General features: G+C 33.2%; 1 protein-coding gene across 1 annotated transcript; it reads left to right on the forward strand.

Moving 5' to 3' along the window:
* The first annotated feature begins 1,372 nt into the window (after positions 1 to 1,372).
* Positions 1,373 to 26,217, forward strand: LOC131167941 (uncharacterized). Its single transcript, XM_058127024.1, has 16 exons — positions 1,373 to 1,964; positions 5,055 to 5,100; positions 5,179 to 5,348; positions 5,492 to 5,609; positions 5,745 to 5,827; positions 7,883 to 7,942; positions 8,104 to 8,355; positions 11,351 to 11,447; positions 15,596 to 15,646; positions 15,818 to 15,898; positions 19,284 to 19,355; positions 21,928 to 21,990; positions 24,042 to 24,194; positions 25,411 to 25,468; positions 25,560 to 25,612; positions 25,707 to 26,217. Exons 1-16 carry the CDS (start codon positions 1,864 to 1,866, stop codon positions 25,779 to 25,781), a joined length of 1,533 nt encoding a protein of 510 aa, XP_057983007.1. The 5' UTR covers positions 1,373 to 1,863; the 3' UTR covers positions 25,782 to 26,217.
* Positions 26,218 to 26,770: the final 553 nt, after the last annotated feature.

Genomic DNA, 26,770 nt, shown 5'->3' on the forward strand with positions numbered 1-26,770 from the left:
CACATATAGACATGTTACAGTTTAATTTAGTTTAATTGACCAACCAAGTTAAGTCTAGTTTTCGGATCACACAATTCGGTCATGAGGGTAAACATGACATGCATAGGCCAAAAATGAGTTTCTTTTATACAAATTTATATATTTATGTGATCAGTGCTATTATTAGGTCTTAACAAATGGTTTGAAGGAAAAGTATGCATATATATAGTTGTACATGACCATATTTAAATGACCAACATGATGATTTTCAGTAAAGGAAAGTGTACACGTGTTTGTGAACGATGATTTTCAGTAAAGAAAAGTATACACATGTTTGTGAACGGAGCCCGTTTAGTAGGGCTAAATGATGTTGTGAAAGAAATGTATGAAGGAAAGTACATATAATTATATGCATATGTCTATTTATATATAAATGATTTACAATTATTTAAATGTAGTTTTTAACTGTTAAATTATTAAATGAGTAATATTTACACAGTAAAGCTCATTTTAGCCACATACTGGTAATAATCTAACCTATACTTACAAGGCGTCGTCTCACCCCAATAATTATTTTATATTTTAGGATGTACAGAAAATCAGGTATAGTGAGCATCTAGGCGGGATTAAAGAATATAAATTAGAATAAATGTTTGTGTAATACTAGTTTAAAATGTTTTTATTTTTCACATGATGTAAATATTGTTGTTTGGAGATATCAATGTAAATATGGTTGTTTAGTACTCTGGTTTATAATATTTGAGGTATTTGAAATTATTTCCGTTGCTTACATTAAGTTATTTGAGGAAAGTCCCACCCTAGACTCCACGGATTTGGGGCCTCACATATAGTCCATAAGATACCCCCTTGTGCAATAAGACACTTTCCTATAGCTCAGATAGGGGTTAGCATAACAAGTGCATTACTATCCATTATTCCATTCATTTCATTTTTACCCTATATTCCACTTCTTAAAAGATATTTGGCACCCAAAATTGACAAACAATATATGTTTTCTTTAAGTCCCGATCCTTAATTTGTAATTATCTTTAAAAAGGTTGTTATTCACAAGTCCTAAATAAAAATTAAATTAAATAACACTTTGATGTTTCAACAATACCCTTTAGAGGGGTTGGACTTTGTGTGCCAATCTCCGATTTTCTTCTTTCTCTCGGCAAACTACAAATACATCAATTATCCCTATACAAACACACACAATGCTCAATGCTATACTACTGTGCCTAAAGTAATCTTGCGCTTCACCTTTCATTATTTTAAATTTTTTATAAAATAAATTAAATAAAAAATAAAATTTATCATCAAATATGGAGAAGAGACTAGTCAATTCTTAGAATATCTCCCCTTTCTCTATGCGGAATTCCCCCTCCCTCCCCACAAACTCAATTGTTCATGCTGAAATCTTGCTAGTCACGGATCCGTTTCCTAGTTCATGTGGGACGTTAGCTGTCCGAGGCAATTGATATGAATATCCCTTTAATTTATTTTATGACATCATGTGTTTGTATCCAACCCAGAGATGGCCAATCCGAATCTGACCGGGTCACCTTCCACAAGCAATTCGTGTCCTCAAGTCTATTTAAACCTCTCCTCTCTGGAGTCTGTAACCTGTAGCGCCCGTCTCCTTGAATCTATTTTCACGGAAAACAAAAAAAAAAAAAAAAAAAAAAGGGAATCCCTCGTACGTTTCTTTGATAGATAAACAGTCTGTGGCATCTGGGCAACTATATATTCAAATACTCTCTGCAACTTCCCAAAAACCAGCATTTACTCTCTTCAATCTCGAATTACCCAGTCTTTCTTTAGTTCTTTTATTTTATTTTTTTGATTCTGTCATATCGTTCAGTTTTCTTCATCTGGGTGTCCATGGAGATCGACAGAGCAATCAGAGAGAGCGACGATCGAAGGCTCAAGACCAAGTACAACAACGCCATCTATGTCATCAAGAGAGCTCTCTCTCTGTACTCGTGAGTTCTTGTTTGATTCATTGAGGCCTGCACTTAGAAGCCTAATTTCTGTTATGGGTTTAATTTTTTATGGGTTGACTTTTGGATGGACTTTTTAAATATTTTTGGGTAATTTTTGCTGGAGTTGGGCTGGAGAACTTAGAAAGGTCGGACTTGAGATGAATGCATGCATGCCCAATACTGTTTTGTTGATCCCTTCTCCCTTGGTTTTGTTTGAATGTGATTGAAGTAGGACGCTATGAATTTATGATTCCTAAAATCAACCATGCCTGCCCAAATTTTTTGTTGCCATTTTTTTTTTTTTTTTGGTAATTGATTATGATTTATACTGTGGGCTGCAACTGGATATTTTGGGATTCGAATCATACGGGTGTCAACGTCTTGCATGTTTTTTTTTTTTTAAATTTCTAATGGCGTCAGGATGATGTGGGGATTTGGTGAGGTCAATGCTGAAGTCAATTCCCTTGTAGTTTGTTCATAATTTGATATGTTGCTAGTTTCAGGTTTCAGCCTTATTTATCCTTAATTGTCATTGAAGAAGAAAAATGGGTTTGTTGGATAAATTGCTGAGTTACCAGAGACAGACTGTTCAACCTCCTATAGGTGGTGGAAAGTTTAGTGAATATTCTTGAATCTTGATCATGTGTGGACTCTGATTTGACGCATTCTTATCAATCTTGTACGTGAGTGAACATCCCCTTTGCAAATGTGAAACATTTTTCGCCTTGTGTTGCTGACGTTTCTGCATTATGGTGTAGTTATTTTTTGTATGCTACATTCTAGTTTTGGTGAAGGATATTGGCAGCTTGTTAAAATGAAATAGTGGCGAAGCTCATATTTTCAGGTTCAAGGAGGGTCCAACTGTTTTCACATTTCTGGAATTCCAATTTAAGAGTAGGGTTTTTAGCACTGCTAAATGGGTATTCTCAGAGTTTCCAGTGAAGATCATGTGGTAGTTTACTATGAAGGGTAAATTAATTTGTGATTATGTTTCCCTTGTTTTCTGTTCCCTCTTATTTTGTTGAACAAGCAAGGTTGGGGATTCTAAAGTTGCCATTGCAGTTTGGCCATGCACTTGAGGCATAGAAATTTGTTGAAATTTTAAATTTTTTCATCCCAGTGGGAGTTGGTGACATTTTAAAATCTGGAGGTTCTTTACAATTCTTCTGCCAGATTTTTTTCTTAAACATTCTGGAATTTGAAGCCATAGCTGATGGTGTGTTGGTTGAACAGCTGCATTGGCTGCTAAGAAGTTAAGGATTTTCTTGTTCTTGTGCAAAGTTTCTTACTGTTTATTTAAGCTTCGAAATTCTGGAGTGATGTTGCTTCTATTGGACTGTTTGTTGGAAACGAAAATAAGTAAAGAAAGAAGTGAACTGTTCTAAGCAGAAGGAGATTTTTTCTGGAGAAAATGGAATAAAAAAAGGGAATAAAATTATGGAAAGAACATGAGATGGAGCGCCGTGAAGGCTCCCAGCACTCAATCGTTTATATAATCTTTGATGTTGTGATAGATCCCATAACAAGAAAAGATCTTCCAAATATGAGGAAAACAATGTTCTATTACTCTGAATGTTGACAGGCTCCGTTGAAAAGGTTGTCTCTGAGCATCTTCACAATCCCGTGGTATAGCTTTTGAAGGTTTCATCTATCTGTATTTTAGACAATCAATCTTTTAGACTCCCCTCTCCTCCTGCAATAGAAAAAGAAAAAAAATAATGGAGCCCTGATTTATTCTTTATTTACTAACTGCAATATCATAATAAGAATGTCTTGAACTCTGCAGAAAGCAGCATTACCTTACACTATAGATACGTACAAACTTTGATAGCAAGCTTATCCCTGAACATCTTCAGCATCCAACATAATATTGCTGTTGGAGTTGCCAGCTATATGAAAGCATTGTCCATGAGACGGCTTGGCAGATTGTTTGCACTTTCTAATATGTGATTACAATGTTTCGCTTGTGTCTGCTTTCTTAATTATGTTTTTGGCGCACCCCTTTCCCCGAGAACAGCTTCTTCTCAGCTGTTGGAGTTTCGGTTCTTCTCTTATATATGCAATTTAAGGAGAATTTGGATATTCTATTACCATCTTGGAGGGTCAGATCTCACAAACCCCCTGCCTTGCAGCCCTGATGCTCAATTCTGTTCTCCCGCATTCCCGCTATTGCAAGGATACCCCCGGGGGGGGGGGGGGGTGCTTTTTAAGGTTTGGTTTGCTTATATAGGAAGTGCGCTTGCAGTGCTTCTAGTAACAATTTTGAGGTGCAATATCTTTGCTTTGCACCAGGGGTATGATTGCTTTTTAATTCAGCTTATTAGTCAATGCCTATTGTCCTTTCCCACTCACCCATTCAAACTGTGGAACTCTTGACTTTTTCTCATTGACTACTAAATATACAGCCATTCTATGATAGCTCATTCCATAGTTGTCTCTGACAAGGCTTTTATACTCTATTGGTCTAACTATCAAGCATAGCTCAACATGTTGAAAGGTCTCCATTCTGTCAAACTGCACAGTATATTTTTCTCTTAGCCTTAGGTGTTAAGGAGTGTGAAAGGCGTTAGTGGAGCTCAATTTGTGAGGTGCGTAGAAGCTAGATGTTAGGAAGAGGATTCATACCTCGTGTTACATCTCATTGTTTATGCACAGCACTAGTTATTGCCTTGATTGCAGAATAGGTTGGACCTATCACTTCATAAAATCATTGTGATGTAATCTGGTGTAGCCTATATTTTTGAGGTTTTAGTCTGCTGTTTGTCTTCTGTTTTGCTGTAGTTGTTTTGCTTCTTAGCCTTTGGCCTGGTGCTTAGCCTGTCTTTCCTCATTGTACTTGTTGGTATTTCCCTTGGAAATATATTCTCTCATCCTTTTCAGAAAAAAGGAGTTTGCAATATATTACTGTCTTTTACTCTCACCAAATTACATGGTTGGATTTCACTTGATTATACCATTATTGTATTACACTAGATAAACAGATAAATACATTCGTTAATAAGTCATAAATTCTCTGTTTGCATCTCGTTCTTTTGACCTGCAAGTACATTTTCTGATGCACACAAAATACTGAACGACCTTCCTTAACAGTGTTGAAGAGGTTGCCTTCAGCTTTAATGGAGGAAAGGATTCAACAGTGAGTTCATCTACATGTTTTGCTTGGGTAAACTTTCAGTGATCTTTTGCCTCACTGATGTTAAATTTGGATTTGCAGGTTTTGTTGCACTTACTAAGGGCTGGCTATTTTTTGCATAAAGGGGAAGATACTTATTCTAATGGTGGTCTAACTGATAACAAGTTCTCATGTCCAATCCGAACGATATATTTTGAGACCTCTTCAGCTTTCCATGAAATCGATTCATTTACACATGAAACAGCCGCTACGTGAGAATTGTCCTCTTCTCTTTTGTTTTCTTTCCCTGTGCTTGATGAATAAATTTCTTTTTCTGAAGTGTAGTGATTAGAACTTCAAGGCCTATATTATTTTCCAACATCTGATTGTTAATTTGACCAACTTCTTTTCACAGCTATGGCTTGCAAATGGACATTATTCGCTTGGATTTTAAGTCTGGTTTGGAGGTTTTGCTAAAGTCTAGACCAATCAGAGCTATTTTCCTTGGTGTCAGAATTGGTGATCCTACTGCGGTAAATACGAAGCTCTATCTTAAATAACGTAAAATAAATACTAAAAAATAGAATTAAAAAATATCTCTATCTTGTCTCAATGCTTATTCTGGAAGCCTATTTTATTACCATTAATAGACATTTATTATCTTGCAGGTAGGCCAAGAACAGTTCTCCCCTAGTTCTCCTGGGTGGCCTCCTTTCATGAGGGTGAATCCAATCTTAGATTGGTCCTACAGGTTTCCATCATTGTCTATAAACTGTGATTGTTTGCTTATTAGCTTAATTCTTATTTTTTCTTATTTTATTACTTTTTTTCTTGTTTTTAATTATATTTTTTTGTTGCTTTGAGGATTTCTCATCCTCCTTGCACATGCTTTTGTCTAAAAAACTTTCTTTTTCTATTAAAAAAATGGACCACTTCATTCAAAAGCTTAAGCTGTTAGGTCGTGGGCCAGCAATGTCTATCAAGCATTAACATTCCTCCCGCATGTGCATCCCAATGGCAAGTGGAGAAGGAATGAAAGATACGTGACATCTCTTGCAGGGAATAATATAAATTTTAACAAGCAAACAATAAATGTGGCGACAAGACTATAACCTAGGACCTCCTGGCAACCATGGCTCTAATACTATGTTAGATTATTACTTTGCCTAAAAACTTAAGCTGTTAGATTGTGGGCCAACAAATTATATCAAGCCTTAATAGGTTTTAGGGAGCGTCATTATTGGAAGTTAAAATTTTTAAAAATATTGGTGGTTGTTGAATAGTTTTAGGAAGTGGTTATAAGAAGTTGAAGGAGAGTTCAAGGATATCCTTACTCGTTAATTGGTTATACTTTAGTAATATTCTATAGTATTCAGGATAACTTTTATAAAGAATAAAGAGGAAACTAGAAAGGGAATTCTCTTTCTAGTCTATAACTACAGATGTGGAAACTAAAGCTATAATATTGTTGATATAATAAATCGTAATAGAACTGAGGCATTGGGCTCAACCTTGCTAGATGAGAATAGATATTAGGAGTTTCTATGCGTAAATCTAGAGATAAGAGCTAAATTTTTTTGTCTTCATGCCAGAGAATCTATGATGCACATGTATCAAATATTGTTGTGTCCTCTTTTCTACCTTTTGACAACTTTTATGGCTTTTTTTTTTCTAGTATTTATTTTAATTCTATTTTTTTACATTTTCTTTTTATCTTTCTTATATAAAATAAAGGACAGTATTTGTGGGTTTTTTTTTTTTTTTCAGGCATTTTAAATTGTGAAAAATTTGAATCCAAAAATCTTTTGGCTGATCTCTTATATAATCTTTTTTCTACACATACATGAGAGGTCAGGCTTATTAGATGGTTGATGTGTTTGCATGGTATTGGTTAGGAACTTAGGAACATTGCTTAGCTTTGAAGTGTTCTTAATTTTTAGATTGACTTGTGGCCTTCTAACCTGCACCTTTTATTGTAGTCCTTAATGACAGCATCTAAGTCAATCTATGCACCTTAGTGAGGTTTTTTTTTTTTTTTGGGATAACCATTTGTAGACCTTAAAAACTTAGCAAGCTGTTTGATCATGTTTATTGCTGTGTAACTGAAGACTTATATCAACTGAAAGTTTGTAGCTTTAATTGGACATGTAACTAGGTTGTCCGCTAATTGCTGGTTACCAAGCACATTCTAGCATAAGAAATTTCTTTACTAAGCTTGCTTGTCTTTATGTCCTAGCTGCTGGGCATCTTCCCCTTCATTTTTAGACATGGCACTGAGGGGGTTTTTTGTGATTAACTTTGAGAACCTTTTACCTCTTGTCTCAGACTCAAGTAATTCTAGCCTGCACCCTCTCTCTCTCTCTCTCTATATATATATAGATATATATATTTGTGTGTGTGTGTGTGTATCTACAAGTCTCTTTTGGTCATTCAGCTCTAAGGCCTAGTAGAGCGTGGTGTGTCCTCCAATATCTAGAGGAAATGTCAACCTTTCTTGAGGGATCCTCTTGGCATCTTCCTGCGTGGCACAAAAACTTCCCCTTGCTGTTCTTTTCTAACTTCCCTAACTCATGTAGTGGCTTTACTGATGCATTTTGAAGCCTGCTACTTTGGTCCCATGTTTGTACCCAAAACAAATGCTAGGGCCTATACTGCACCATTGTTGGGACTAACTAGTTATTGCATTTCATTCTCTTCTTGTGTGAGTCAGAGATTGGGAGTTGATAATTGTTTTTTGTTCTGTTCCACTCATTTTCAACTTTGGGTTTGCATGGCAGCATTAACTTTTTCACATTTTTTTTGGCAGAGATGTATGGGCCTTTCTATTGACTTGCAAGGTTCGGTATTGCAGTCTTTATGATCAGGGGTAATCCTTTATACTTTGGACTTCACTGAACAATTTTTCTGAATAAATAATATGTTTTCTGAATATATTTATTAGGCCCCTGTTGGAAAATATTGGACATGTGCATTTTGACTGCAAGTTAGACTATCCATGTTTGTTCATATTTTTCTTGACATTGGCAGGTATACTTCAATTGGAAGTATATACGACACGGTTCCAAATGCTTTACTGTGTATCGACCGTTCTTCCAGTAGTAAAGAAAAATTTAAACCTGCATATCTGCTTCCAGATGGAAGATTAGAAAGAGCAGGGAGAGTGAAAAGGTCTTCAGTTTGTGGGTCTTTCCCTTCTCTGAGCAATGGCCTGAACAATGTAGATTTGCATCAAAGCAGCACACCCACAGCTGCAGCCATCGCAGTGGGGGATGAGATCCTGTAAGTCCCTTGTTTTGTTATGTGCATTTGATGTATTGATATTCTTATCCCTAGTTAATTGCCAGGGAATACCGACACTTCTGAAAGCCCAAAGTGGCCGTATCCGACATGTGTTTGATACTGAAACCAACCTGATACTTCCCAACACGTTTCAGAAATTTATTTATATTTATTTTTATTTTTGGACACGGCTGAGATATTTCATGATGCAATGAGGAGACTTCCGGGATACCACTTCTTGCAGCGAAATGCTGCATTTTTTTGCCCAATTTATTTCTATCAGCAAAACCCCAAACAGGTTTAGAAGCTTGAGAGTCTAGAGGTACTTTGACATTTGAGTGGTCGGACTTTGGAGCCTTAGTGCTACTGCACTATCCTTAGAGAGCACTGTGGGCCTCCTAGCTCCCAGAATTCTGTCCTCTCTTTCTTTAAAGCTGTCACCAGTTTGTTATTCTCTTAATCTGTTCTTTATTTATTTATTTATTTATTTTTAATATCTTGATGAGCCATGCCCATTGCCTACCATCAGCCATAACCTTGAGGTTGTTTTTTTGTTGTTGGACCGATCTTGTATAAAATGAATATGGTTGAAGATTGTATAACTGCAGTTTGTAAAATGTATTAACAATTGTGCATCAGTACATGAATGATTCTAATATTTCATTTTAAACTAAAATTATGTGAATATTTGTCATTTAAAAGGAAAAAATGTCTAAATGTATACTTTTATATAAGTAAACCAACATATTCCTGCCGTGTTGTATCCCTCATTTTTTTTTCAAAATTTCCATATCGTGGTGCCGGAATCATGTCGTATCTGTGTATTGTGTCGGTATCAGTGCTTCCTAGTTTACTTGTTCTTCTACCTGTAATGCAATATGTCATTAGTTATCAATGAGCATTCTATCAAAATTTTCAGCTTTGGTTGGACTATAATTGCTTTCATTTTATTGTCTACATTTCTTCCCACAATCCCACTATTCTTGATCTTCTCTTGTTTATTGTTGTCAATTGCCTTTGTGTTTTGTGGATAGTTTTGGTAATAGTTTTCTATACAAGTATACTTGCTATAAATATGTGCCACATATCTGCAAGCTTTATATTCTCTATGCCAAATGCTGACAACCTCTTCAGTTTCTTTGGGATGCAGAATAGGCTTGGAAAAAGATTTTTTATTTTTTATAAATTTAAAAATAAAATCCATGTTGACAGTTTTTAAAAAATTGTTTTAACTTTCCTTGGGTAAATATAATTTTTCAAAATAACTTGCTCATTTTTTTATTTCCAGTGAAAGTGGTTAAACCATACACTCCAAAACACAAACCCAATCCTTTCTGCTTTAATGAGCTCCTTTATACCTTGATATGATGAGGTTGCGACGAGTTGCAGCAAGACTAAAATGAACCACTTCAATTCAATATTTTGATTGGCTAATAGCAATGAACAATCCATAGTTTTCTAATTGTTCATAAAAAGTCCAGGCAAAAGTACATATTACACCCATGTGACATATTGTCATTATTGGTCCTAATATTTCTCCTTATTGTCATTATGGACCCTAATATTTCTACTTAATTTCAATTTACCTATCTTGCCCAAAACTGGTATTTTACTCCATTGACTAACCACAAAATGTCATTTAAGTTAACACAAGTTAGAATTAGGAATAAATAAGTACAATTTAATCTATTTTAAAATAAAAAATTATAAATAAATGAAAATAAAACAAAAGCTAGGATTAAAATAATTCTTCATTCTGTATAGATGAAACTCATAACATAGCATTTAGAATTAGGAAACACACTTTAGAATTAAGGATGAACAATGTCAACTTTCTTTTTAAGAATAAGTAAAATCAAGACTAAATAAAATAATAAATAAAAAAAAAGTTAGAACTAAGCTAATACATAGAATTTTGTTATTACTTTTACCTCTAATTTAACTTCATATAAAATATTAAAAAATAAACCCCTAAAATTACACAATTATGTGATCAAGTTTCTTTGTTGATATCACTTGAGAATAAGACATTCCAAGTTAACTTTGTTTTTACTTTCATTTTGATTGTTTACTTCTTTTTTTTTAGATAATTAAAGAAATATAATGAGAGAGATAGAGAGAGAGATCACGAAGAGATGCCATGTATTTATAAAATTCATTCTACCATGCATTGCATTTACATAGACCTTTAGAGTTGGTACCTAGTTAGATTAGGATGAACAAGTTGGGGAAAAAGGACTACTGAAGTACAAAACTATCAGGGGAATTTAACTTTAGACTCAAATTGCACTTCCTTGGACAACTGACCTCCATCTTCAATTAAGTACTCCAAACTGGTCACACATCCAACCACCCTAGTTGTGCTATAGCACTTCTGCACCTGCTCTCCATTATATTTACCTGTCCCTTGGTCTCTCTTGTCCAGGCATACTACTCCATCCCTTTCTTCTCCTCCAATCACAGTCACATACACACAATGATCTTCTTGGTTCTTTCCCTCATTGATTATTCTTGCACTGAAAAGCCAGATCCTTTCCAGCATAGAAAAACTAATACTATATTAATCAATGTGTCAGTTTGTTTTTCCACATTCAGGGGAGTTTTGAAAATAGTTAAAGGTTAGTGCCTTTAGTCCTCATGTTTGAGCTAAGATGGTTCTCTTTTAATTGATCAAATTGCAGTGCTTGGGTTGGTTATAACACTCCAAGTTCATTATTGTTGGACATTTATATGAGGTATTTGTAGTCACCTCAGGAATAGTCAAATGCAGAGCAACTGTTGAGACAGACATGCTGCCACTATTCAACATGAGTATTGGACGAGGAATTTTTTTTTTTTTCATTTTAGATGATCCTTTTTTTATGCATGGCTGTTTGAATTTCACTAGATTTCCCATATGGTGTGTGTAGTTATTTATAGTTTCCATTTTGTTACTATTTTTTTTTTTTGTTTTCCCTGCTGAAGTTTCTGATATTTTCTCTGTTTCATAGCCCAGGTCTGGCAGCATTGAAGATCAATTGGGACCTTCGTTGTTTAGGAATCTCCATTCTATTGGTTGGGCAGTTTCTCGAACATCAGTTGTTCGCAATGATGTAAGTTACAGTATTGCAAATTCTGTACGATAGTTCATTGTTGCATTTGTGCCATTTCCTCTCCATGTAGTATCTTCATTAGCTATTGAAATAAATAAAGTTTAACGAGTTATCTCTGACATTTAAAGGGGTTCAATGAAGGCTCTTGTATTAATATTTCATGTGGTTGTTTCATGTTTAAAACCTGGGTTGGGTTGGCCAGTTCAATTGGGTTGGACTGGAACCGGCCACTCTACTGGTCCATGTGATGCCATGAAACTGGCCGTACTCGGGCAACTCAGCCTAAACCATCCAGACCTGGTCAGCTGGCTGGGTTGACCCAACCTCATAAAATAAAATCACAGTTTGGTGCCAGTGAGGATAGAGCCCATTCCCTCATGAAGGGAGAGCATGAACCTTACCATTACAGCTGCTTTTGTTTGTGTGCATTAATTGAACAAGCATTTTATTTATTGTACAATCATTGTATTTATTTAGACATGTAGACACACACATCCACATAGAAATAACCAAATTGTGAATTCTTTCACTCAAACTCTCTCCTCTTATTTAATATTTATGAATTATTCTAACTTTTATACCCTTAATTAACTTTTAATTGAATCGAATCATCTCTCACTATTATTATATATTTGTTTGAATTCCAGTAATAGTTGTCATCATCACCATCACAATCATCGCCATTAAGCTCTTTTTGTAATATATACATATGTATGTATGTGTGCCATGCGTGTATATATACATGTTTGTATGTTACCCTAATATCACCACCAACCTGTGGCTTTACCGGTCACCGGCCTGGGTTCTAAAACAATGAGTTGAATCAAGGATTCAGGTTTCTCTTTTTCTGATTACTTTCTATTTCAAAGCAGTGGTGACCATGTTTGTCCCCTTTGTTGCAGTAGAATCTGCAGCATGATAGCTGTTTTCCTTAGGTGGCATTTAGCTGTTTTCTATTAGGTAATGATGATCATATGAACTCTCTCTCTCTCTCCCGTTTGTGTGATGGGGGGGAGGGGGGTTGCCGGATTAAATTCCAAAAAGAATTTTTCCTTTCAGCAAGCCCACCAAGGACCACTCTTTGCGCAAACCCTGAATTTGGAGAAAATTAAGTTACATAAAGTCCTGCCATCCAAATTTTGAGTCTAATTTTCTTAGGTTGCCTTGATGCACTTTCCAAGTAAAACATATTCTTTCCTTCTAGTTAAATAAGTTATCAATTGTTTTGTTGGTATCTAATTTAATTTTACTAAGGCAGTTCAGCCTTTACTGAGAAATGTTTAATTTCTGCAATATATTTCTTTTCCATGTAGCAAGAATGGTTTGTTCCATGTCTTTCCTTTTCTTAACTGTATGTCAAAAGCTAAGGTTTGTTCTAAGGGCAAGGCATTTATTTGGTTAGCAATTATTTAAAACTAACAATCTGCTACAGAGTAGGAGGCTCTATAATTCTTTATCCCCTAATGTTTGCATTTTGTGCTTTGATAGTGCTGATACTCGCACATTTTTTTGCACTGTTTCATTGCATGAAATTTGTGGTATATATTGTTACCAGTTTTGGAGAGAGGTTGGTATGACTGGGTTTGATATAGGTTTTCTTGCCAACTTATTTTAGAGGATTTGGAAGGATGCTTACCAAGGTCTTATGTTTTGATTTGACTGAAATTTTGAAGCTTCAAAAGTGATGGTAATTAGTAGTAAAGCATGGAATTATTTTCTAAAACTTTAGAAATGGTTAATAAACATAATAGTGCAAAACTGATATAAGTAGGTTTGTTGTGTGCAGTTGTCGCTATATAATATTCATATTAAAAATATATAGTTAACATAATCAAAATTCATAGATGAATTAAGTTCACAGTTGAAATCGGAATCAGAATTCACTGGAATCGGAAACGAAATGTCATATTTCGCTCTCATGTTTGGTTCGGTAAGGAATCGGAATCGAAATTGTATTACAGTGTTTGGTTTATATAAACATAGGAATTGAAAATGAGTCTAATTTATCAATTATTAAATTATAGTATAAAAAAATTATTTAATTAATTTAATATGAAATAATAACGTTATAAATATGTAATTATTACATGATATTTTTTTATTAATCTATTTAATAAATATTTTTTTACAATAAAATCATTTTGATTACTATGCACTTGACTATACTTTGCATATTATATTTTATTATATATTATTATTATTATTTTTAACTATATTATTAATATTATATTGTATCTTATAATTTATAAGTATTATTTTTTAATATGTAATTTATTACATGTAAATAAAAATATCATATATTATAACACTATAACATAATTTATTATTTCATATAAAATAATAATATAATAAAACAACCACCATAGCGTTATATTTTATTACACAATAGTATTTTATTCTTTTTTCATATATTATATCGTTATTAAAATTTATATTATATATATAATTTTAGTGATATTAATAATTTAATATTTTATATTATTTTAAGGTTATACAAAATAATAACCACAATTATATCATAGTATTCTATAATTTAGTACTATTCTATTACTTTGTATGGGTTATAATATTATTATATATAATATAAATAATAATAATAATGAATTAAATATTTATATAAAAAATATTATTATATATTTATATAATGATGTTATAATATTAATATTATTTTTTAGATTTATGTGATATATTATATATAGTATTATATTAATATTATTTTTTATATTTATGTAATATATATCTTATTATATTATATATAATATTGAATTATAATGTATATGTGCCTGCGTATATGTAATATAAAATAGTATTATATATTTTTCTGTACTATATCATTATCAAATTTTACTATTATATAATTGATGATAATAAATATTTTATTTTTTTAAATTTATTTTTACTATTAAAAATTATAATATAATAAATCAATAATCATGTCACGAGTATATCATAATATTTAACATTTAATACTATTCTAATTTTTATATGTTATTAACATTATTATATATAATAAAAAATATTCATAATGATGATTTAATATTTATGTTAAAATATATTATAATAATTTAAATTTTAATAATGATATCATAATATTAATATTATTTTTTAAGTTTATGTAATATATACTGTATTGTATTAATATAAATTATCATATTATAATAAATATTATGTTTCCAAGAATCAGAATTTGAATTTTAGAGTTATAGTCAAGAATCAAAATGTAAGCAAAAGGGGAAAAGTCATGCATGGAAGGCAATCAGGATGAGATTACCGTAAAGCAAACATTAGGAATGGGAATCAACCATTTTGATTATGATTCCTAGAGTTGATTCCCAATTACCAAACTTCACCTAAATATTATTTATTATATAAATAAAGATATTTTAGAAATAAATGGTTAAATAAGATGTTGTTAATATCTATGTTTAATTCTTCATATAATTTCAAGAGCCTTTGTGATATTCTTTGGTTTCAATGAAAAAAAAAAATGAATTTTGACACAAATTTCACTTCGCATTTAAATCTCATATTTGAATTCCAAGAAAATTTCATTCTATAGTTAAATTTTGACTAGTTTTGCTAAATTTCAGTTGATTTGTTGAAATTTCGATCGAAATTTTGTAGACTGAAAACGATTGTCTTTTCAATTTTAAGGGTGATGGAAAGTGGAAATTTCGACAATTAAGTGGAAATTTAAGACCGTGGCCGTTACATTGTGGAATTGTGCTGCTTTTGCTGTTTCCTGCAGTGTTTGGTTGGAAAGGGATGCACATGTTTTTAATTTTCCTTAGTCACTGCTTTGGGTTAGAATTTGTTTCTTTGATTCTTTATGGACTCCTGGTTGTTTCAAATGGACTTGTTTTCAGATTTCCAGCAAGATTGGCAGGCAATATTGATATGATTTTGCTTCTGCTTTTAAATTTTCTTTTCTTTGTTTCATTTTCTTTGACTTGTTTTTAGAAGATATTTTCTCCTCCTCTGTCTCCTTTCTTGCTTAATGTATCTTCTTCTTTTGAGAAAAAAAGGAGTTGCTTGCTCCATTTTCATGTGAGTGACTTTGATAAATTTATGCTCATTTGATGTTTTACATAGAATGTTCACATTATTTGTATTTCTTTCATATCTGATCCCATTCTTTTGAAATCCAGATAGATTCTGTAGCTGAAGAAGTTGAACGACAGAAGTCTAGTAATGATATGGTAAACCATTACAATTTGTTGATGAGCTTTTTTGTGGCACACATGCATAGACCCATGTACACGAATTTGAGCACATATGGAAAGAACAAGTGGTTTGTCTAGAATATTTTGAATCTTTATATTTTCTTAATTGAATATTTATATTGCTTAGCCTAAATTTGATTCTCACAGGTATTCATATATGGAGGGGTGGGTCCATTGCATTCAGATGTCACTTTAGCAGGTGTTGCAAAAGCTTTTGGAGTTCGTCTGGTGCGTCATATTGTGGAAGAGAACCTTTCTCATTGATAAATTATACACTAGACTTTATTGCCCCCCCTTTTTTTTTTTTGCTTCAATGAATGTTAATTAGAATTAAATTCAATAAGATTTAACTGTGGTGACTGTACTGTGATGCTTAGAACCTTATTCACCTTTGAATGGCCATGTCTTGAGGCTTAGGTAGGGACATGGCTACTCCTAGGGCATGTAAAATAATAGAAAATCTCCTAAAAGGAGGCAAGCCCAACAGTTCTTTATGCATCCATAGCTGTACCTGTAGTAACATAGCCGGAGAAAAGGTCTGGTGGCTGCCAAACCATTAAGGAAGTCACTAGCGTATTTTGGAAGCTGCCAGCATAGGTTTGGGGAGGCTAGGAGTGGGCATGATTACTTTATTGATGAAAATATTGCCTTAGAAACTATTTGTTCTCTTTAATTAAATGTCTTTTAAAGTTAGAAGTTGTACATATTTGGAAATTTCTTAGGACTAGTGGTTGACTTCTCATGGCCATCGTATAGAAGTATGAACATTCTGTTAATTTTTAGGGGTGTTCTATGATCATAAAATACACCTGAAAAACTTTTCAATTGTACCCATCTTGCTTTAACTCTATGCATTACATCTTCTTCAATTTCTCCTTAACTTGCATAAAAGATCCAAGGTATCAAAGTACTGGTGCTACTAATTTCTTGAACATCAAGTTTAATCTTTTCAACAATATTCCTCCAAAAATGACTAAAATTACATTTCATATATTATCTTATTTATACTAACTTAAAAACCACTAGATTCTAAAGCTTTGTCCATAATTCTATGCCACCTTTAGTTTCATCAATAAAGACAATGTCATCTGCAAACAACATACACCGTAGAACTTCATTTTGTATTATCCTAGTAAGTTCATCCATACTAATCCAAAAAGATAAGGTCTCAAAGTAGACTCTTGATACCTATCATGATTGGAAATTCCTTAGAACTTTTCGTGCTTACTCCTAACCAATGTTTTAAAAGGCGAAGGCGTAAGGAGGGGCGCTCTAACCCTTAAGAGGTGGGGTGTAAGCCTTAAGGTGTTGAGGCATAAGCCTTTTGAGATTTTATTTTTAGATAAAAATACGTAAATAAGTTATATATTTTAAGAATAAAGAAAAAATTAAGAAAATCACAAATATAATATAAATAAAAAAAATCAAATATAATTTGCAAACTATTTGTTGGCCATTAAAAAAAAAATTGCTTAAATTCATTACATAAATCATGACAAGAGATAGCTATAACATTACAAAGTTCAAATTATTTTTCAAGATCTAAGATACAACTCAATTTTTTTGAAAAGGTTGAGGTTCAAGAGTTTTAGAAATCAACTCATGTTAACATTCCTTTTATATAAACATGGAATCAATATTTTCTAGCCAAAGCTTACTTGAGAATTGCACACCCAGAATGTGTAACTCTCAAGTGAAAAGGCGCAAAAGGCGTGCCTTTTTGTACAAATGCGTTAGCTTCAGCATGTAATGTGTTAGCCTTTTTGGGATTTGGTATTTTAGATTGAGCCTCAAGGTGTTTTAGGCATGCCTTGCCTTAAGGCGCTTGATTAAGTCTTTTAAAACATTGCTCCTAACACTAGTGCTTACTCTACATATCCATACCTATTACATCCTCCCCCCCCTTTTCTTCATAGACCCCACCATGGAGCTTCCCCATTTGCCTTATCATAAGCTTTCACAAAGTCAACAAAAACCATGTGGAGGTCCCTCTTCCTTTTCCTAAAATTTTCCATTATTTATGTTAAAGCTTGATATACATTGTTGGCCCACAACCTAACAGCTTAAACTTTTAGGCAAAGTGGTACGGTTACCAGGAGGTCCTGGGTTTTGGTCTTGTTGCCCGCATTTACTATGTGGTATTTAAAAAAAATTATTATGTTCCCTATTATGGGTGCCATTTATCGTGTGTTTATTTCTCCACGTGCTGTCGGGCTGCACATGCGGGGGAGTGTTAAAACTTGATATACATTGTTGGTCCACAACCTAACAGCTTAAGCTTTTAGGTAAAGTGGTTATCTAACATATTCAATTCCTATTCTTTTCCATTAATCTTTATAGTATATACAGGGCTTTTGTAATTTATGTTAATCTTCACAATATATACAGGGCTTTTGTAGTTTATGTTATGAGCATTAAAACAAACTGACTTTTTGAAACCCTTGTTTCTCACTTTAGTCTTTGTTCAATTACCCTTCTAAATCTTTTGGATTTGGGAGGGTATTTCTACATACAAATTGTGAAAGGAAAAAGGCCTTGTCTTTGATTCCTCTTACTATTTTCTGGATTGCGTGGTTAGAAAAGAAATGCTAGATCTTTTGAAGGAACATTTACTTCTCCCACATCCTCAAGGAGAGATGGCTTGCTACTCTTTCAAGCTGGTTCAGTGGGCAGTACATGCTGGGCGCACATTTAATTTTTGATCTCTTGGACATGCCGTGACACTATTGATCCACCCTACTGTTTTCTCTCTTTTCTTCTTTTACTTGAGTGACACCCCCTTGGTGCCCTTTCAATGAAAATTTTCTTTGCTTGTAAAGGAAAAATGTAATTCAATGACAGTTGTTACAGTTTTGAATCTCCTTTAACTTTTCATGTAGGCATTAAAGTGCTTTTTCTCCATTCATTTGGTTTTTTTTTCTTTGTTCTTATTATTGTGTTTAATAAGTTAGGTTGCCATATAATTTTGTTACGCCCTAGACATTTCCAAACTTCAATTTGGATGTCTTTTGGTCCATTAGATTTTCAAGTTTCCATCTTTAATGCAAACTTAACTTCACTGCCTCTAATTTTGTGGATAAATATCAACGTTTAGCCTTTTCCTTATTTGTCAAAATTGAAGTTTAAGACTTCTATTTATTTTCCGTTAAATAATCTTATTTCAATAACTTCACAATCTTTCTTTTATATTTTTTCTTTCTTTAATCTTCCTCTTTAACTAAATACTACCATCCTTATTTTTTATATGTTTGATTATACGTTTACTAAATTCTGTCACAGTTCTTATTTTTACCCCTTTTAAATTTGCCTTACTGAGTTCAACTCTTTTTTGGGATATTCACTGTGTTGAGACTTGGGAGTCTTGAGAGACTTAAACCTAAACATCACTCCAACCTACCACCTACCAAGGCCTTGGGGGCTGTTAGTGGGTTCATATTTCCTGGAAATTGGAAAAGAGATATAGAAATAGTCAAGCTTCTTCTTTGCCAATTGTGTCCTGACTCACTACTAAGTAATGAACTCCATGGGCATGTAATTTGCAGTTTTTATTTGTGCTGACTTTTGAATTTACTTATTTTATGAGCTAAATTTCATTTGTTTAATTTCTTATTAGGCTCCTGATGAAGAATTTGAGGAATATCTTAGGCATCTTATAGGGGAACATTGCACTGGTGATCGGAATGAGGTAATTTGAAGCTCAGAGTTTGTTATTTCTGAATTCTGTGACATTCTGATTATGCAGTAATAAACAGAGTGGTCATATCTGATGAAATAAAATAGGCATGTGCTATTATAGAAGTAAGAGTTTATGAGAAACTGGTGGAGGGAATATTTTATTTTTTAATTGAAATAATTCTTCTGTATCGAGACACTGTTTGGTTGATTGCCACTGGGAGCAATCTTGCTTTTGTAAAAAGTGCTTAAATCAACTTACAGATATGATAAAGTTTGGGATAAAGTTCTGTTCTCAAAAGAAAGTGTATCTTAAGAAAGGACATTTTTTCTTGTCAGATTATTTTTCTTTTAAAGTATTATGTTCAAAAGTGATAATGATATATTAGTGGAATCATTTGACATGATCCTAATGCTATCATTATGTGATGAGGTGTAATATTATTTACATATCCAAGTTTTTGTGTGCGTGTTTGTGCACGCCAATGTGAAAGAAAGGAGGGAACCAGTGGAGTGAAGCTAAGCAGTTTTAACCCTTTCTCTTTTTTCTGTGACTGAATGGGATGGGGATATTTTATGTAGCAAAGCTTGCCGCTTTGTCTGGTCTTGTCTGATCACCAATTTGGCAACATATCATACATTATCCATCATGAATTTTTTTTGGTACCTAAATTGCTTAGAAGATGTTATTTCTATAATTTCCCTCCTTTCTTTGTCTTTTGAGGTTAGAAAGCAGTTTTGTGGACTAGTTTTAATGGCATTCTTGAAGCTCAAAAAGAAAAATTGATGTTTGCATTTGAGATTGTAGGTTTTGTGATGACTAAATTCTGATTTTAGTTTGAGTTTGCAAATATCTTTCTTCATTCATATAATTTGCAAATTAATCCCAGACAAACTCAACAAATTTTGAAGGTTATAGCACAAGATTTGGATATGTTTTGAGTTTTTATTTGTTAGGTCTCTGGATAGGCAATAATAATAACGTTGTATGACATTTATATTTTTTGTTGTATATGCTTACTATATAAAAGAAACTACCATTATGGGCCGATGCTTAATCGAAATACCAAAATACCCTTTACTATTATAAAATAAAATTCAATACATAGGTCCTTTTAAGAATTTAATTTATTAGCTAATAACTTCTCTTCACCACATATTATAAATTTATAATTGCCCTAGATGAGAGTTACTAAAATACCCTTTATTATTATAGAAAATTCAATACACTGGTCCTTTTAACTTTTAAGAACTTAATTTATTAGCTAATAACTTCTCTTCACCACACATCGTAAATTTATAATTTCCCTAAATGCAAGTTACCATGTTGCAGATTGTGTGCACATGACTACATTTGTTTTATTTAATTTGGAGTTTGGGCTTTCTTGATATTAAATATTGGGGTTGCTCATGATTTCATATCCTTTCTGTTTTTGTATATATATTTTTTTACTCTATTTATTGAGGTTTAAATGTTAAATAAATTTATCATGGTGGGCAGTGTTTGTGAAGATGTTAATTTCCTTTATACTAGTATGGCTTATCACTTTTCATGATTGGGCATAACAATCAATAGCCTGACTATGTAACTTCAACCCAGAGGTGAAGCATTTGAGTCAATACTCTAGTTCACAATTTACCTGACACATTTTCTGCACTTTGAAACATGCACTGCCTCAATAGTTGTTGCAATGTAAAACGCTTGGAGTATCAAGGAATTAGTTGTAGCTTGGAAGATAGACTGTATAAATATTTGCCTGTGTCTTGGATTGGAGTTGGAAGGAGATATGTCTATGGATGAGATCTGTTTCTGCTTGATTCAATGCGTTGGGCAAGGTTAAAAGGACTCTTTTGGAATTGTGTTGTGCCAATCTCCCAAGCTATTATATTGAATTAACAACAACAACAAAACCAAGCCTTAGTCCCACTAAGTGGGGTCGGCTATATGAATCCTTTTTCGCCAATTTATGTGATCATGGACCATTTCTTTTGATAGATTCAAGGATATTAAATCCTTACTCACTATCTCCTCCCAAGTTATTTTAGGTCTACCCCTACCCCTTCTACTGCCCCCCATAGTAATTAAGTCACTCTTCCTCACAGGTGCACTATAAGGCCTACGTTGCAAGTGTCCATACCATCTGAGTCGTCCCTCCCTTATCTTAATCTTCTATAGGAGCTACACCTAACTTACCACGAATATTGAATATGTGCCATTAAGTTGGAGTAGCATAATTCATCTCCTAGTTAATCAAAAGGACATACTTTTTTTTTCATCTCTCTATCAATTTTTGTAATTCTTATCTTGCACTTGCTTGACTTTCTATTCTCCTTTTTCCATGAAACCCTTGCTAGGAGGAGTAGAAGAGGACCATTCGAAGTGTAGTGAGCGGGAGGCTGGAAAAACGTGATCAATGATTCAATATTAACATCTGAGACACTAACCACATTTATTACAAAAATATGTTTATGAAATGTGCCATACAAAAATTGGTTATGTTCAAATGCATCCCCCACTTTTCAAAATATCCGCTTACAGTTTTGCAGCTTTAAATTGCTTTGATCGTTTAGTTCTTCCTTTTCAGATGGCTCAACTGCCAGAGGGAATCACTGAGTTGCTGCATCATGAAAAACTGCCTGTGCCTTTGGTATGTTCTTAAAATTAGGATATGATAATTACGTTTCTTGATTTATAAGGTTATATTAAAGCCTAAAACTCAATCAACAACTCTCTGGAGCATTGATGGAGAAAATTTATGTATCCATATGCCATGACATTTAAATCTAGTTGTCTCCTTGTAACTGGCATTTATTTAGGTGTAAGGTAATGGATGTAACCTTTTTTATGACATCGCGATCAAGTTGTCCTCTTATAACTAGCATTTATTAGCTGTAAGGTAATGGATGCAACTAGCAGCCCTTTCCTTTCACATGCACATACACAATTGCGTGTGTGCACATGTGCTGCTACTGTTGTACGAAGCTAACGTGGTCAATCTAGGTCATTTGTTTTTTTTCTAGCTACACTTCTAAAAAACTGTGGATATAGTAGTAATTTAAGAAATTTTATTTTTCAATTAATTGTATTACTAAACATTCCTTAAACCAATGGATTTTGTATTTTGAACCATATCAAATGTGTTCAGCCTGTGGGGGGGCTGTGAGAAAAAAATGAAAGCGTATCACATGTAAGGATATCTCCCAAATGAGATACGCATGAGCCACTTGGATGACCATGTTGGTTTAGGAAAAAAAAGGATTAAGATTCACCAAGTTATGATGTCCCCTGAAGTTGAGAAAACATATGCTAGATGGGATTTATTCTTGTTTTATTTTTTTATTTGTGGCAGGTATATTAGATAATGAAATATTTTTTAGCTTTTGGTGATTTAAAAGGCACTTAAGATCGAACTGATTAGTACAGATTTCCTTTGTGTTATTATACCATGTGGTTGGTTCTGGCATGCTTAGCATTCCCCCTTCAGTTGGTAGAAAATCTAATGATTAAAACTTATTTTCAGAAAAAAATTTGTAGCCATTTTATGGGTTGAAGAAATTTATAATTTAAACTCAGTATTACTTTGAATTACTTCTTTCAAGTAGTCTTTTGCTTATTCATTTAGCATGTGCAATTGTAATATTATTTTGCTACATGAATATTTGATAAATGTGTGTGTGATCTCTAATTTGTTACACATACATTAATACCATGCATGTGCAATGCACAAGTAGCTATTAGATTCTAAAAAATGTGTGATTAAATCATACTTACTAATGCAGCAACATTACATGCATGCAATCAAACATGTGGTATTTGTCCCCAGGGGAAAAAAGTGTGTGGTGGCATTACGGGTGCTCCAAGAAGAAGTAGAAGAATTGATAATGCATGAGGGTCAAACATCAGAAATACATGACCCCAACCTTGAAAACCCTTCACAGACCACAAAGTAGATTATTTCTCATTAAAATTGCATTTCTAATGCTGGAACAATGATGTCACTTTTAAGAGGCCAAACAGGGAACTTTTAAAATGATCACACTGTTAACAACTTGTTATGTAAAGGATTAGAATTTTTAATCACATTGTAGAAGAGAATACTGATGTCTCCATAAATTTTCTTCTTACATCAGTTGAGTTTTGTCTCGTGACAAGGTTTGACTGCTTTTCATTAGGCTTTTGTTCCTAGGTGCTTTTCTTTTCTTTTTTCTTTTTTTAAGTTGGTCTATGTCCCACATTTATTTGCTTTGAAGATAGTGGTGGAGTTTGTGAGGAATAGAGAACGGCCTGTCAAATCATTAAAAACAAAAACAAAAATGGAAAGAAGGAAATTGTCAAAACAAATGGAATTTGTTAGCCTAAAGATGTATGGAGCTTGATTTCCTCATCTTTGTCAATCTGTTAAAACAAAATGTTACTGCCATTCTCATCTTTATTCCTCTAGGGCAAAATTTTTTGATTGCGAGGCCTAAAATCCTGATTATGGTACAACAGTGTGGTTGTTTTTAAGAAATGTGAAAGACTGATGGTGTTCAAGGCCTTAGAAGTATTTTTTCTGCTTTTTCAGTTGCATAGATCTGTAACCTGTCAATTTATATATTTGAATTTGTTTGAGTGTGTTTTTTTTTTTTTTGGGTGGAGGTGGGATTTGAACGTGGAGAGATCTTGAATTGCAATTTATGCCATGATTTTCTCTTGCAGATCAAGTGTAGTAATATAATTGTTCTTACGGCAACAAATGTTGGTGAGCTGGATGAGCAGTGGGAGTCTCTGATTGAATTGACAAGATCTAATGGCCTGCTAGTACTGAAGGAACCATTTGAATCAAAGTGCTTGACAACAAATTTCTCAGATGTATGTTTCAATCTTATCATTTTGTACTTCCAAATGTTCTATCATTCATCATCATTTTTACTATCGTTATTATTTATTTTGTTTCAAGTCTCAATAATTGAAGGCACATCTGTTTGTCATATCGGCTACATAACATCTAATGTGACTGATTATACTTCCTATAAACTAGCAGAAGTGCCTATTCTTTTCCTATTTTCATGTTTTACTGTTTCTATACCGACAGGTTGAGATTGTTCAGTGTTATCACATATAATTGGTTTTGTTTGTTACTCATTATATTCGGGCTTGAAGTTATGGTTTTGGGCATGTATTTGTACAAATGAGTTGAACCATTTCGCTTTCTGCATTAAGTATTTTGTTGAGGATTGAGTTTAGCTTCATTCTACATGTTGTGGGACTGTGTGGTTGGTACAGCGTGATGAGGTTTTCAGCCCATTTGTAGTTTTACTATTTTGCATTATGAATATTCAAGAGAGGAAACAATTTAAGAGATTTAGCCTGGAATCATTGTACTTGGAGGGTCACTGTGTGAAGGGTGGAGTTAGGTGTGCTTATGCATGCGCAAACAGAAGATTTTTATGGTATGATCCTGTATAACGAATATTTTGTGAGCTGAAAACTTATTGCAGTTAACATTTTTTATCTATTAACCTGATTAAGCATTTAATATGCTTTGGTACTTCCTGGTCAGTAGGAAAACGTCAATATAATTGCTTTGTTGTGGTGTGTATCTTCTGTTTGATGCTGTAGTGTGTATTTTACCTTGTTCTGTCATCCGTCACTTGTATTAGTAGGTTCCCCTCATGCCTGGACTAATTCTTTTGTGAAGCAATTTTTTTCTGTTCTATTGTTGAACATGGCACCCACATCTTCATTGTTCAGTTAGCATTCAGGCTGTTGAGGTGATACAGGGATAAAGGCTATTTCTTTTGGGCTATCAAGTGCTAACTTTCATATGAAAACATACAATGTCTTTATCTGATTTCCTTTTTTATATTTCCTCACGGCACATCCTCTTTTTTCCTGGGTGATTGTGTTCTTTGTTTCACTGCTTGTGCAACTTTGATCTGAAGAAGAAACATGGGAATAATGAAGTAGACCAGAGATGTGTGCAATGAACTCTGGACAAGATGACATTTGATATGTTTTCCACTAGATCCAAGAGCATATATATGGATTCATAGTATTCTTATGTAAGTTCCATGTAATGATGCAGGTAGAGATTGCTCAACCTCTGTCGAAGCTATGTGTGGAATACCCAGATATTTACATTGGTAAGAGTGCTTAAATATAGTTCAGGTGGTCAGAATAATATGCCGTATTTATCTAATCTCATTTAATTGTTGATTTCTTTCCAATGTCTAGGGTGTTCTCGCAAATCCAGATATGGGCCTCTCATTGTTAGTCTTCGGGGCAAGGTATGGGAAATATTTTACCAGGCTGGAATTTGAGAAAGCTTTAAATTTTTAAAATGGGTTGTTTGAAGTAAAAAATTTGCAAATTTTGTTGCAGGACAAATCGAGGTTAGAGTCAGCAGCTGGAGCACTGTGCCGGAAGTTCCAAGCAGGGAAATTCTCTGAGATTTAATTGAGTGGAAGATGATTCTAATCTTTAAATTGTTGCCTACAAATTCGAAGCTTCAAAAGGCATGCAGCTTATTCAACAACTGCAATGGCTGCTTAAAGTTCAGAAGTGTATGGTGTACCCTCCCTCTCTATCTGGGAGAGAGAACTGGAATTGCAATTGAAAAAGGGTAAGGGGAGGAGAGCCCAGAAAGGAAAAGAAAAAGAGAAAGGGAAAGGAAAAATCCAAGAAAGAAAAGAGAAGAAGATAGATATAATGTTCCATATGCTGACAAAAAGCCATTTATTTATATGGTTGAATGATGATTCATGTTGTCATCAAATGAACAAATTGATGAAAAAAAGAATAGTTCAAATATTTTGTATTGTTCTTAAGCAGGAAGAAAGAAATGGTCTTACTGCTCTCCTGTCTTCTGCTCTATTAAATGCTTCTTTGCCAAGAGAGGGGGGATAATTCTTTTTAGAACTGCCATATCTAACGGTGAGATTGATTTTCCTTTTACGGATGAACTTCTACAAAGTACACGAAGTATAAGTTTATTATAATATGTTTGGTGAATGAATTTGCTTGATTTTCTTTTCTATGTTTTCTTTTTTAAAAAAACATTTATCCTATATTTGAAGAGACTTAGATTTGATTTTGAATTTATACTAGATTTGGATGGAATGTAATAAAAAATTGTATTAAAAATTGTTTAAATTAAAATACAAAAGAATTCAAGTATAAGGTTTGAAATACATTTTCGTAAATGCTGTCAATATGCTAGCAAGTAAGAATTTTTAAAAGCTAAAAAGCTAAAAATTAATTCTCTAAAATATTATTTTATTTTATAGGTATATATAGTTCTTCAAATTTACAAAATTTCATCTTTTTAAAAAATTTCAGGCATCTTTTATATATATATATATATATATATATATATATATATATATATATATATATATATATATATTATTTTAAACTTAGAATCATGTCTTTGGTTACTAGCTTTT

Source organism: Malania oleifera, chromosome 11 (assembly GCF_029873635.1).
Source record: "Malania oleifera isolate guangnan ecotype guangnan chromosome 11, ASM2987363v1, whole genome shotgun sequence".
Taxonomy (NCBI): domain Eukaryota; kingdom Viridiplantae; phylum Streptophyta; class Magnoliopsida; order Santalales; family Ximeniaceae; genus Malania; species Malania oleifera.

Bases quoted from the DNA above. Each gene is read 5' to 3' on its own strand.
- LOC131167941 (XM_058127024.1), top strand. From the start codon at position 1,864: ATGGAGATCGACAGAGCAATCAGAGAGAGCGACGATCGAAGGCTCAAG. The intron at 19,356-21,927 runs GTAATTTGAAGC...CTTCCTTTTCAG, and splicing joins GCACTGGTGATCGGAATGAG to ATGGCTCAACTGCCAGAGGG. The intron at 21,991-24,041 runs GTATGTTCTTAA...TTTCTCTTGCAG, and splicing joins AAAAACTGCCTGTGCCTTTG to ATCAAGTGTAGTAATATAAT.